Source organism: Helianthus annuus, chromosome 12, assembly GCF_002127325.2.
Source record: "Helianthus annuus cultivar XRQ/B chromosome 12, HanXRQr2.0-SUNRISE, whole genome shotgun sequence".
NCBI classification, from domain to species: domain Eukaryota; kingdom Viridiplantae; phylum Streptophyta; class Magnoliopsida; order Asterales; family Asteraceae; genus Helianthus; species Helianthus annuus.
Window position 1 is genome coordinate 20,884,833 of NC_035444.2, and position 13,933 is coordinate 20,898,765.

General features: G+C 38.2%; 1 protein-coding gene and 1 long non-coding RNA gene across 2 annotated transcripts; one reads left to right on the plus strand and one right to left on the minus strand.

The window, feature by feature from the left end:
• Positions 1 to 431: 431 nt before the first annotated feature.
• LOC110894304 (rhamnogalacturonan I rhamnosyltransferase 1) lies at positions 432 to 7,169 on the minus strand. The gene is made up of 8 exons (XM_022141509.2): positions 6,094 to 7,169; positions 4,809 to 4,876; positions 4,636 to 4,724; positions 4,383 to 4,545; positions 3,024 to 3,313; positions 1,963 to 2,167; positions 1,703 to 1,860; positions 432 to 1,053 (listed from the first exon to the last, which is right to left on the minus strand). Exons 1-8 carry the CDS (start codon positions 6,368 to 6,370, stop codon positions 780 to 782), a joined length of 1,524 nt encoding a protein of 507 aa, XP_021997201.1. The 5' UTR covers positions 6,371 to 7,169; the 3' UTR covers positions 432 to 779.
• A 1,489-nt stretch (positions 7,170 to 8,658) lies between these two features.
• Positions 8,659 to 9,770, plus strand: LOC110894305. The gene is made up of 2 exons (XR_002566242.2): positions 8,659 to 8,727; positions 9,532 to 9,770. It is a non-coding gene; the product is annotated as an uncharacterized LOC110894305 (long non-coding RNA).
• The last annotated feature ends 4,163 nt before the right edge of the window (positions 9,771 to 13,933 follow it).

Below are 13,933 nucleotides of genomic sequence, written 5' to 3' on the forward strand. Positions count from 1 at the left end.
AACGTGCCCCATACCCGGTGGTCTTAGTGATACATTCTTTCGTTTCCTGTCGTCACTCGTCGTTTAAAGGTGTGCCAGTCGCTGGCATGGTTCATGTGTACAAAGCAAGTTTCCCTTTCACAATGGGTTGATTCGGAGGATAAAAAACAAGGTTCAATTCACGTGGAACCCGAAAATCAGTTATGAATCGATCTAGGTCGCGTTGCAACAGAATACATAATGTTCATATTATGTTTATTACTCACGTCAGATGGTGGTCACAAAGATAATAAACTATATATACAGATAATAATTTTACACTTATATATCTTTAAACTATGTAATTAAAGACGAGTCTGATAGACACAAATCTTAGGTATTTTCTTATATCAACAACGAGCTCGTTTGAGTGAAAGTAGAACCTATCGAACCCATGACTAAGCCGGTTAATCTATGAAAACAAGAACCAACATATGAAAAATTTACATGAATAATCTTGTAAACTTATCAAAAAAAAATATGCATTCTTATATATTTTGTACTATAGAAACAATAAGCACAAAAACAAATTAAAAGAACAAATCTTTATGCCCAGAAAGACGACTTACACGCAGTGCATCCTTTTTACACACCCGTCAAGTACAAACAACTCTGAGCCATTTTCTATTTGCAGCCAACCTCCACAAATCTCATTTCTACAACGGTATCTTTACACCCGTTTCAAAACCATGTCGCTTACGCGCGATCTTGCTATTTGCGTCTACGACAGTTGGCTTAAAACCGTGTTTGTGAATCAGGCATCATTGGATTGTGTTACTTACTGGTGAAACTTGTGAGTTGGTACAGTTTGACGTCTCACAGAAGCATTCTTCAGGGTTGGCGTAGAAGTAGTCTTCTTCTTTCGGTTTTTCTGTAATTATCGTACGATGTTTGGGTTGGCCCATTCTGTCCTCGTGCGATGATTTCACAGCGTTTGAGAACTCGTTCCATGATAGTGTCCCGTTTTGGTGAAAATCTATTAATTCTACGAGTTTTCTTCTGTTTAGTTGGATAGTCTTTTTGAAGCCAAGGTACCTGAATTATAATGAACGGTTTCAAGTTGAAACAAGTGATCTTTTGGTACAAAACTATATAGAGCTGTGTTGATCTGCAAACATCTTTTGTCATGTTTTAGAGTAAAATGTCATTTTCGTCCCTGAGGTTTTCCCGCATCTGGATCCAAAAGGTTTGAAATATTGTCATTTTCATCCGACTCGCTAAACTCCATCCATTTTTTAACGTTAAGTCATGGGTATTTTTGTCTTTTTAGACATTTTTGTGACGATTAAAGGGTTTGGGTGGAGTTAACGAGTAAAATAGATGGAGTTAACGAGTCAGATCAAAATGTCAAGATTTCAAACCTTTTGGACACAGATGCGGAAAAACAAACCTTTGGACGGAAGTTGCAAAAGTGGCCAAACCTCAGGGACGAAAATGGCATGTTACTCTTTGTTTTCAAACAAAACATAAAAGTAAATAATATTATTACAAATTACAATAATAGTATAGCTCATTTAATAAAACAATTAGGCAATTTTACACCTAAGTAAATAAGTCAGGCTCAGTTCGATTCAAGCTTTTAGCGAGCTGATCTCGAGTAGATCACAAGCAACTCGGCACGTTTACACCCATATGTACATCTATACATGTGTGCATTATACTTTATACGAACATGTAACCATACCTTCGGTGACCTTCCACAAGCTTCGCCATATTGCCATCATAAGACGGAACAAAAACGTTACTAGCAACCGAAACCATGAAATCAAGAGCCGCCATTTGGGACGAATGATTCTGGAACTGTCTCAATTCTTCTGGATCTAATAACGTTTCTTTCTTCACCTTACATGTTACAATCAACAGTCAAAACTTTACTTCAAAAAGATTAATTACCTTAAAGACATCATATAATTCAATGAAACATAAGGTCGGTCAGTTACTTACTACTCGAGGAAATGTCGCCCTTAACTCCGCAAGTCTTTTTTCACTGCCGTAAATTTCACCAGAAGCAATATATATTTGTGTGTTTTGGTCAAACCCGAGTGCTTGTAGAATTAATGTTGCCTCCTCGGGTGTAAGAGGACAAAGACCTTGTGATCTCCTTTCTTCTGACACGATGTCTTTCTCTCTCCACCATGGGAACGCATACCTAAAAACAACAACCGGCATAAAAATGGGCGGGTCAGGTAACTGGTCATAAAGGGTATTTATTTACTACTTGGTCCAGGCCAACCTTTTTTGTTAAAAGTGTTAAATTGTTTTTCAGATAATTGGCAAGACATATATGGTTTAAATATATTATATTATTTCTTTAGTATGATTTAGAAGGTTTTATGAATTAGAAATACACGACTTTCTAGACCTATTCAACTCCTTTGACATGTTTCCTTCTAAGCTAATATTTTTTTACTGTTCAAGATTAAAACATAACCTCAATGGACTCCTTTGTCAGGAATAACGGACGGATCAGGCCAAAAAGGGTACTCTACCATGGTTGTAAAAATCCCGACTAGCATCCGACTAGTCGCCGATTAATCGCTAGCCAGAGGTTCACCAAGTAATTTTCCTCTAATCGGCCAATTAACTGCCAGGCGGTCAACGGCAGCCCTAGGCAGTCCTAATCAGCCAAAATCGGCGGTTCCGGACAAAGTCCAGCCAATTAACGGCCATTCTCGGTCAAACCTTGTAAATTTCAGTGATTAATCTTGTCTACTTAAAAAAATGAATTGATGAGGGGTTAAAACTTGTCTTGCTAAAAAAATTACACATAAAAATGTGTGCGTATATATATAAAACTGAAGATTATATAAAAAAATCTCAATCTGATTAATCGCTAGTCTGTATCCCACCGGCCGACTAGCGCCTAGCAATTCTTACAACAATGACTCACACTATAAATCCTAGTGGTTCCAGGAATAGTAGTTAGTAATATGCACTATATGCATAAATATAGTGTGTTCACATGTGGATGAAATGGTCCCTATTTGAATATATAAAACCATTACCTTAACCGTTTGAGTTCCTCGGCTTCTTCAATGGTACAACCATGCGTGCAACCGGAAAACGCCAACATATCCATCTCGTATCTTAAATGCAATGCCAAAAATGGCCCTTTTTCTTGAAGAAGGTCCACCAATTTATTCCCAAGAGCTTCAATAGAAGGCGTGAACTTTAGTGCATGAAAATTCGTACGACACCTAAGCTTTTGAAGATGAAATGAAATCCCATTGTTTGCTAATCGCGCATCCGTTCGATTAAAGTGTATCACCTTATGCTTGTTAAAGAGTGGTAGAATCTGCAATTCGGTACAAAATTGGAACCATGAAACCATATTATGCAACAAAAAAAAATATTTGACAAGAGTCCTTCACTCGTGGAATAATTAATGGGATTAAATCAAAGATTTGTAGTGAAAAAGGAAAAGCAAATCATCAGATAAGCAAAGCAGTTAATGCGGTAAAAGGCTGATATCAGTCAAGGACCGATATTTGAGATATAGGTTATCGACTTATCGTGGTGGGATATTCAATATCATGCAGAATTTATATATATAAATATATAGCAATTTAAGACTAAGAATTTAGGATATTCTCCTACCATTAACAAATTAACCTTTTGCACTTGCAAAACACTAACAATTGTAGCAAGTAGGAATTGATTAAGACTTAAAACACTCTGGGTTTTAAAAAGCGCGCCTGAGGCGCGCCTAGGCGCGAGGCGCAGCCTCTGGGGCTTTTTTGCTCAACGCCTTGTGTAATTACAAGAAGCGCCCAAAAAGCGCAAATTTTAGGGTTTTTTTGGGGGCTTTTTGGCCTGAGGCGCGCGCCTCATGTATCTGAGGCGTTTTACTGCAGAAAAATGTTGTACCTTGGGTTTTTTGACTTGTACATGTAAGTAAAATGGTATAAAAGCCTTATCTATAGCGATATTTTGGTTAAAGGAAGCTAAAAACCTATGGGATATTATGGGATATATAAAAAAAAATTATATAAACATCTTGCGCCTCGGGTACGAAAAGCCCACCGCTTTTGCGCTTTGCGCTACAATTTTAGACCTCGTCGCTTTTGTGCGCCTCTCGATTTTTAAAACCAAAAAAACACTAACCTTTGACACTAACAATTAAGACTTAAAACACTAATAGCAGCAATAAGAAGAAAGACAAATGGTAGAACTAAGAAGAAAGGTACTGATATCAAGAAAACCGGTGATATATTGGTCAATATCGCCGATAATATCGGTACCGATATTTTACATGGGGATCGATAACCGATACATCGGTGATATATCACTGATTTAACTGCATAGCAAATAAGATTCAAATAACAGGAGTTGAAATTGGTATGCTAATTCTAAAAAATACCTACCTGTTCAAGATAGTATTTTTCACTCGACCAGCTGACAGGTGGCATCTGTAACGGACGGTATCCATACTTTTTGCTAAATCTCTTAGGTAATCTTTTGACAATCCGAACTTCATCTCTTAGGGAATCAATGAAGTGTGCGACGTTAAAAATGTCCTCAAAATCACTGAAGCAAACACCATAACTCAAACATACTGAAAGTCTGATATAACATGCCCGTAAAGACACGGTTATTATTAGAAATATACAACATTACCTAGGATCGGCCCAGAAAGATTTCTTATCAAGCTCCGGAACAACCAAAGTGAGATTTAAAAGACGAGCAACCGCCACCATATCACATATCTGAAACGACAAATTTCGGTATGAAATGAAACATAACAGATGTAAGAATAAAGTAGATATGAAAGCAAAAGAAGACCCACGAACCGCGGCTCTCATTTGATTTAAACCACCGTTACAAGAAACTTTGAGAAACCCGTTACTTATGTAATTCCCTGCACAACAAAAGAATTATAATCAAACAAAATCCCCCCAAACATTGGTATAATTTGCTAATAAAAGGGATTCTTGTACCGTATCCATTAAAAGTATTAATTTGGCATACCAATCAATGATTGATCTAGTTATTAGTTAGTGCATGAAAAGAGATAACGATTCTTGTATCAGGTTTAATATTCTCTTTTCACCATTGTTGTCTTCTATAGAATCTACCATCTCAACACAGTACCTAAGGTAGTTAAAGGCTCAAGGCCCACTCAAGGTGCAAAGGGTGAGCCTGTCGCCTAGGCTTGGTTTAAAAAGTGTGAGGCATACCGACCTTGTTTTAAAAAGCGCCTCAGGTGTTGGGGCTTTTTCGCTCAGCGCCTAGAGTAAATACAAGAAGCGCCGAAAAAGCACAGATTTTACGGGGTTTTTTTTTCGGGGGGGGGGGGGGGGGGGGTCTGGCCTGAGGCGCGCGCCTCATGTACCTGAGGCATTTTTATGCCGAAATATTGTTTTACCTTGGGTTTTTTGGCTTGTACATGTAGGTAAAATGGTATTAAAACCTTATTATAGGTATATGTTGAGTAAAGGAAGCTAAAAACCTATTGGATGTATAAAAATTGTATAATCACCTTGCGCCTCAGGTACGAAAAGCCCACCGCTGTTGCACTTTGGGCCTCGATGTTAGACCTCGTCGCTTTTGTGCGCCTATCGCTTTTTAAAACTAAGGCACGGGGCATATAGCGCAAAAGCACACCGCTTTTGTACGCGAGGCGAAATTTATTTATGCAATTTTTTTTAATTCTCATAGGTTTTTAGTATCACCTTCCCAAAGTTTACCTATAAATAAACCTTATATATAATTTAGTAGATAAATTGCATATATGTTCAACCTAAAACGCTATATGTATTACATCCTGATGCATAAAACCTTTCCTGTACGAGAAGAGAGTTTTTGCTCAAGTGCGCTTTTTGTACAGTCTGCGCCTCACCTACTCCAAAGCGCGTCTCATACGCATTTTTTAAAACCAAGCTCCTAGGCACAAAAAAAGTGCACGCCCTTTAGCAAGGCGTACGTCCATTCCAGGCAATTTCTAGCGGTTTTAAACTTGTTTTCAGTTAGTGTATCAAACTGGTTTAACTACATAATACAGTACTAGAAAACATCCTAATGAGTATAGAAAGTTACAAAACCCAACAACTTTAATTCTACCAGTATGATACTCACTTGGCGGTGGCAGAGGCGGTGGTGGTGGCGTTGTAACGACGGTTGTGGCCTCAGAGGACAGTCTAGTGGATACATTAATATTGTTAAAAACCCCAGTGAAAAACTTCGGATGCCAAAGCTCACCAACACTCACAAGCTGAACCAAACAAGTCCAAATCAAAATGCTGGAACAAACCCTAATAAACCACACTTGTAATCTGGTTCTCTGGATCACTTGACCCGGTAACTTAGCCCACCTCACTACCTGTACACTACTGTTTTCAGATCTAACATCCATTTCTGTTCTTCACACCACATAGCTTCTTTGTTCTCAAAACATTGCTCAAAATAAGATCAAGATCCTACCTTTATGATTCCAAATTGGGTCAATATGATCAATACAAACCCTAAATCAAATCCCCTTATCAAATCTTGAGTTGGGTGTTCGTAAAATTGCAAAAAGATTCAAACTTTAAGCAATACCCTGATCAAATCTTGAGGTGGGTGTTCATAAAATTGCAAAAAGATTCAAACTTTAAGCAATACCCTGATCAAATCTTGAGGTGGGTGTTCATAAAATTGCAAAAAGATTCAAACTTTAAGCAATACCCTGATCAAATCTTGAGGTGGGTGTTCATAAAATTGCAAAAAGATTAAATCTTTAACCAAATAAAATCACCTGGGGGTGTTGGACGAACTGGGTGTGTGAGAAAATGGAAAAAAAAGATTCAAGAATTCAAGATTTGGGTATCAGAATGATGTGACATCGAAAAGAAGAATACCCAGTTGAATAAATGTAAATTGGTGAAATGGGTGTTGATGAATTTACAGTAAGATTTGAAGTTTTTGTCGGTTGGATCAATGAATAAGAAATTATGAAATTAAGAAACCTAGAGAGAGGGAGTGAGAAACAATGATTATTGAAAGTGTGAAAAGCCAAAAATGTGAGAATTAGGTGGTGGGAAATCACGAGAAGATGAACATAAATTAATTGTATAATAATTATTATAATGGAAATGGAATTTGAACTACCGAATTAACAAGGGTCAAATGATGTTCAAATGTTGAAGATCTATTTTTTTATTATTATTTTTTTTTTGTATGATCTTTGGGTGAAAGTGGTGTGAAAGGAAGATTTAATGTGGTGAAAGTGACAAGAGGAAGAGTATTGTACAATTTTGCAATTGATAGGCCATACAAATCTAGAAGTGTTGGACTATAAAAATGTACTTAGAATTTCATAGGGAGTGAATTATAAAATAATGTATAGGGACTTCTTTGTAATGGGGAAGTATTTTTCTCTCCCCTTCCTGTTTCAGGGTGGGTGGGGCGTAGACTATAACCCTATTTTGGGTATCTGTATCCGATCGGGTACAGCGTCATCAGTCAATCAGGTACCAAAACCGAGTAGAAAATTCCTTAGCTGGTTACCGATTGATTGTGTGTGTTTGTAACCATTGAGAGTTGGAGCCAGACTTGTAGGTATTGATTGTGGAGAGTGGCGTCAGAAGAGTGGGTTCCGACAAGTACCTTCTGAAAAAGATGAGGTATTGAAGTTGATTTGATGGTGAAGGGGTGGAACCCCAACCCCTCCCACCCTCACAAAACATACTAGCGTCTTTCACTGACAGTCATTCTATGGCCATAAGCGTTGTCTTCTTTCTCTCTGCCTTTTCTCCTCCACGTCATAAAGTTTTCCTCTGTAACACCCCGAAAATAAAAACCCTTACCTTGAAACTTTAAAGAATTAATAAACAAGAAATTACTAACTAGGAATATAATCTAGTTAAGTTCAAGTCTTGAAATAATGCAAGATATGGCTAAAACACAATAACTTAAGAACAAAACAAAGCTGGGGGACTAAACTTGTCAAATTAGAAAAGTTGGTTACTAATAGTAACAAAACCAAACCAAACACACCAAAATTGGTGTGTCTGGTCGATCAAGAGAAGAGGGGCGACAGGAGGGTTCTCCAAACCCTAGCTTCATACCAAAATCCTTTAAATTGAAGCCCCAAATCTGTCTCAAATCAAGTTCTAAACACAAATTAATCGTCACCTCGCTGTAGGGATTAAAGGTATGTAAAATCTTGATATTTTGTTCATCTTGAATTCTAGGTTAAGTGTGAAAAACAAGAAATTCAACTTGATTGTTGATGCATGGCTGAAATTAGAAGGGTTATGAGGTTTAGGATCAAACCCTAGATGATTTCTTGACATAACCTTGTATGATACTTGTAGGGTTACATAATCCCCATTGTAGGTGAGTAGTGAACTCCAAGAAACTTGATAAATGCAGAATTTAAAACTCTTGTTCTAGCACAATCTGAAATTTGGAAGTGATTTCTGAAATGTTAATGATAAGATATGTGCAAAGTCGTTTAATTAAAGTGAAATTCGATGAAAATTACAAGATATGAACTTGGTAATGATTGTAGGAAAATCTGACCCGTTAGGTGTTTGTTGAAATGCCTAAGTGAGGATTTAAATGTAAAATGTTGATAGAAACGCAGATTTGATAATGGTCCATAATGATGTGATTGTGGTCATAAAAAGAGTTCTAAACATGTTGTAAACTGAAATTTCTAGGCAAAGAGTCCGGATCGTCAAGCGGACAAGTCGAGGGGAATCCACGGGGAAAGGGCGTGCTCTAAAGGTACGAAAATACCGTTTCGTTACGTAAAGGTTAATTATTGATTTTCTTTATGTCATAGTATAAAGCATGATAAACAGGATAGACCCTTGTGTCCCGAAAGAGACTTTGCGTCTTAAACAAGTGAACGGGTCAAAACAAGTGATAAGCATGAAATCTTGCATGTCCTGAATGGTGTGTAAATTCAGCACCCAAACGGGTCAAACAAGTTTTAGAAATAAGCAAGAAGCAAGACACTATTACATAATGCACGATTTACATGACGTGTAAGCCGTGTAGCTAATACCATAAGCAAGTTAAGAAACTTTGCTCTTAATATAGGAGTTAAAGTTTAGATATTTGATGCATGACAATAGCATAAACGACTAACTAAATGCCTTGTAATTTAGTTGTAAGCTAATCCGTAGACATGCCCTCATGAGAATAGTTGAGTATTATCATAAGTTAAATACAAGTATGGAGAAATTAGCCCAGCCGCTTAACAATTTATGTGAAATTAAGCTGATTGAAGCTCGAAAATAACCAGCAAAACTGCATTTGAAACAAGGGGGTTTTGTACAAGGCACACCGTAAATTACGGTGGTACCGTAATTTACGGTGGCCAGTATACTATTACGGTGGGAACCTACTGGTTTACGGTGGGTTCCAAATCGTCCAGAAGCCACCGTAATTTACGGTGAGACCGTAAATTACGGTGGAGCCCAGCTTGATGTGATTTTTATTTTAATCTTTGAATAACGTGTTCGAATTTGGTTGAATACGTGAAATTTTAGAACCATAATGCTAATGCTTGTTTAAAATTTTTAGTTTTCAGGTACCCAAGAAAAAGGATGATGATCAAGCAATCGAGTCGAACCGAACACACATATTATAACGCTTCCGCACTTGATCTTTTGTTTTGTAGTATGTAAACACTCGTAGTTTTACCTTGAACATCGTTTTCTAGGTTAAACTTGTGAATGTTGTAACTAGTTAGTTTTTAAATCTTCAAAACATTTTGTAAACTCTGAAGTTTTGGCACGAAATGTATGGTTCTAACTTATAAACAATTAGTATTATAAACTAGGTGTTACAAGTTGGTAATCAGAGCCCAAGGTTGCCAATAAGTGTTCGGTTCAAGCTTGATCAAGCATCCGGTAAGAGTTAATCGTTTAAGTAGAAATTAGAGAATATAGAAATAAATCATGAACAAATATGCATGAAAAGGGTGTGTAAGCTCACTCAAATACAAGAAATGCATGAAACAAGAATGATTAAATCAAGTTATGAACTTGATGAAATCAAAACAAGTAAAGCATGTGTTACAAATGGAATGTTTAACAATATATGTAAACATTTCAGTACTAAAGATGGCGGGCGGAGGTGATGGTGATGCGGTGCCAAGAGTCACCGAACAAATGAGAATAGTGATTGCCGAGGAGGTTGGAAAGGCGATCGAAAACAGTTTATCGAACTTCATTGATAAAATCCAAAATACGGTTTTATCAGTAGTAGAAGAGAGAATCAAGAAGCTAGAGGATGATTCGAATCTAGCAAAGGAAAAATCTGGAGGACGAAAGCCTTGTTCGTACAAGGAATTCATGGCTTGTAAACCACCCATATATAATGGGGAGGTTGATCCAATTGTGTGTCAACGATGGATAGGTGATATCGAGGGAGTATTCGAGAGAACTCATTGCGATGAGAATGACTACGTAGCTTATGGTACGGGTCAATTAAGAGGTCAGGCAAAAGACTGGTGGGATAATAAAAAGAAGGAGATTGGAAGTGAAGCGGCTAAGACCATGACATGGGAAGAGTTTAAGACGCCGTTTCTTAAACACCATAGTCCCAAAGCGGTCATAAACAAGATCAAGGAAGAGTTCATGCAACTCAGACACAAAGGTGAATCCATAGACAAGATCACGGGGATGTTTATGGACAAGATGAAGTTCTGTGACGATCTGATAACGAATGAAGAGCAAAAGGTTTATTACTACCATAACATGCTAAGCGCAGAGTATAGGGAGTTCATAACCCCTTCAAAGTACGAGACCCTTACCGAGATTGTCAATGCCGCTCGGGAAAGGGAGATCGAGCTGAAAAAGAGTATAGAACGGGGTGAACGAAGGGCACGAGACGTAAATCCAAGCCCTACCAAGAAAGCAAGAATGAATGAAACAACGAAGAAATCAGATACAAAGGGTGGTACACTAAGTTTCAAAATCTGTGGCAAGAATCATAAGGGTGAATGTCGCTTCAAAGATAAGCCCTGTCCCATATGTCGAAAAACGGGACATATGGCTATATCATGCCCGGAGAAAGTGACCGTTTGTTACAACTGTTACCGAACGGGTCACAAAAGATCGGAGTGCCCGGAACTGGTGGGAAAGAAAGAAGGGCAAGACTCGAAAGGTGAAGCCTCAAAAGCCAAAGCAAGATCTTTCCAACTGACCGCTGTTGAAGCAAAGGTCGAACCTGACGTGGTCTCAGGTATATTTATTGTAAACTCAATTCCCGCACGTGTGTTATTTGATACTGGTGCGAATAAATCCTTTGTTTCATATGGGTTTATTCAGCACCCTTCATTTGTTCTAACAAAATTACCTATGCCTTTAGAAGTAGAGATAGGTAATAACAAAAGCTTTATTGTTTGCGATGTATGTGAAAACTGCACAATGAACATTGATGACGAGGAATACGCAATAGACTTGATTCCGATGTCGATGGGAGAATTCCAAGTGATAGTGGGAATGGATTGGCTATCCCGTTACCACGCGAAAGTGGTTTGTTTCCAAAAGGAAATAAAACTAACGTCCCCTAGCGGAAAACAAGTTACGATATATGGAGAAAAGGGAGGTAACCCGGTGATATGCACAATGCTAGAAGCCCATAAACTCATGAAACATGGATGCAAGGCCTATATGGTATATGCAAGCGAAACGGAAAAAGAACCCCTCAAAATTGAGAATGTACCGGTCGTGCGAGATTATGAAGACGTGTTCCCGCAAGAGCTACCGGGGATACCACCAGAACGGGAGGTAGAGTTCGGAATCGAGTTGATTCCGGACGCGAAACCCGTGGCCAAGGCGCCATACCGACTTGCGCCGTCGGAGTTACAAGAATTGATGTCTCAAATTCAGGAATTTCTTGACAAGGGGTTTATCCGACCGAGTGTGTCTCCGTGGGGCGCACCAGTCTTATTCGTGAAAAAGAAGGATGGCAGTATGCGCATGTGTATCGATTACCGAGAGTTAAACAAACTCACGGTGAAGAATCGATACCCACTTCCAAGAATTGATGATTTATTTGACTAATTACAAGGAGCAAGTTGGTTCTCCAAAATTGATCTCCGATCTGGTTATCACCAATTGAAGGTCAAGGAGGAAGACGTCCCGAAAACGACCTTTCGTACACGGTACGGGCATTATGAGTTCCTTGTAATACCCTTTGGATTGACAAATGCACCTGCGGCTTTCATGGACCTCATGAACCGGGTTTGCAAACCCATGCTAGATAAGTCGGTAATCGTATTTATCGATGACATTTTGGTATATTCGAAGAATGAAGCTGAGCATGTGTGCCATTTGCGGGAAGTATTAGACACCCTCAGACGAGAAAAGCTATATGCAAAATTTTCTAAGTGCGCTTTCTGGCTAAGAGAGGTGCAATTTCTTGGACATATCATTAGTACCGATGGAGTACTAGTGGATCCGTCCAAGGTGGAAGCGGTGTCAAAATGGAACCCTCCAAGAAACCCCTCAGAAATCCGAAGCTTTTTAGGGCTTGCGGGGTATTATCGGAAATTCATACAGGATTTCTCCAAAATTGCCTTGCCATTGACCAAATTGACTCGCAAGGAGGAAAAGTTTGTATGGGGCGTTAAGCAAGAGGAAGCTTTCCAAACGCTCAAAGAAAGGTTGACCCACGCTCCGGTATTGACATTACCGAAAGGGACTGACGACATGGAAATTTACTCGGATGCTTCCTATTTAGGGCTCGGGTGTGTTTTGATGCAACGAGGTAAGGTCATCGCCTACGCCTCGAGGCAATTGAAGGTTCATGAAAAGAAATACCCGGTTCATGACTTGGAATTGGCGGCAGTGGTGTTTGCCTTAAAGATATGGAGGCATTATTTGTACGGGGTAAAATTTACAATTTTTACCGACCATAAAAGCTTGAAATATTTCTTCGATCAGAAGGAATTAAACATGAGACAAAGGCGGTGGTTGGAAACAGTCAAAGATTTCGATTGTGAAATACATTACCACCCTGGGAAGGCCAATGTAGTGGCCGATGCGTTGAGTCGCAAAGCAGATTATACCCCGATACGGGTACGATCAATGCAACTTGTTGTGACTTCAAGCTTACTAGAACGAATTCGAGAAGCACAGGATGAAGCTGTAAAGGCGGAAAACTGGAAAAAGGAAAGAATTATCGGCCAAGTTAAAGACCTTGAGATAGGCAGTCACGGCCTAAAGACTCGTTTTAATAGAATCTGGGTCCCTAACACATGTGGGGTTAAGAAGCTTCTACTTGATGAAGCTCATAAATCCTGTTATTCCATTCACCCGGGAGCGACCAAGATGTATAATGACTTGAAGCAAAAATAAGATCAAAATCCTACCTTTATGATCTAACATCCATTTCCGTTCTTCACACCACATAGCTTCTTTGACCTCAAAACATTACTCAAAAATAAGATCAAAATCCTACCTTTATGATTCCAAATTGGGTCAATATGATAAATACAAACCCTAAATCAAATACCCTGATCAAATCTTGAGTTGGGGGTTCGTAAAATTGCAAAAGAGTTAATTACTGTTTTCGTCCCTGAGGTTTGTCAAAAATAACGGTTTCAGTCCATTAGTTTAAAAATTGCGATTTCAGTCCATTAGTTTCATTTTCGTAACCATTTCAGTCCACTAACTTAACTCCATCCATTTATTTTGTTAACTTTGAGTTAACTAACTAATTCAGGGACGGTTTGCGTCAGTTTTAAAAACACAGGGACTTAAGTGTAAACTCTAAAACATTAAAACAAAAAAAAAATAGTAAATTCCAAAAAATCAAAAAAAATCCAAAAAACCAAACAAATTCCAAAAAATTCTAAAAAATAATAAAAATTCTAAAAAATCATAAAAATTCTAAAAAATCAAAAAAATTCTAAAAAAATTCTAAAAAATCCAAAAAATCCAAAAAAATCCGTTTCGGCGCAAACTGTTTCGTA

Coding starts and splice junctions, on each gene's coding strand:
- LOC110894304 (XM_022141509.2), bottom strand. CDS start 6,370: ATGGATGTTAGATCTGAAAACAGTAGTGTACAGGTAGTGAGGTGGGCT. Junction 4,546..4,635: donor TCTTTCTGGGCCGATCCTAG/GTAATGTTGTAT, acceptor TGTTTGCTTCAG/TGATTTTGAGGACATTTTTA. Junction 3,314..4,382: donor AAAAATACTATCTTGAACAG/GTAGGTATTTTT, acceptor ACCGAATTGCAG/ATTCTACCACTCTTTAACAA.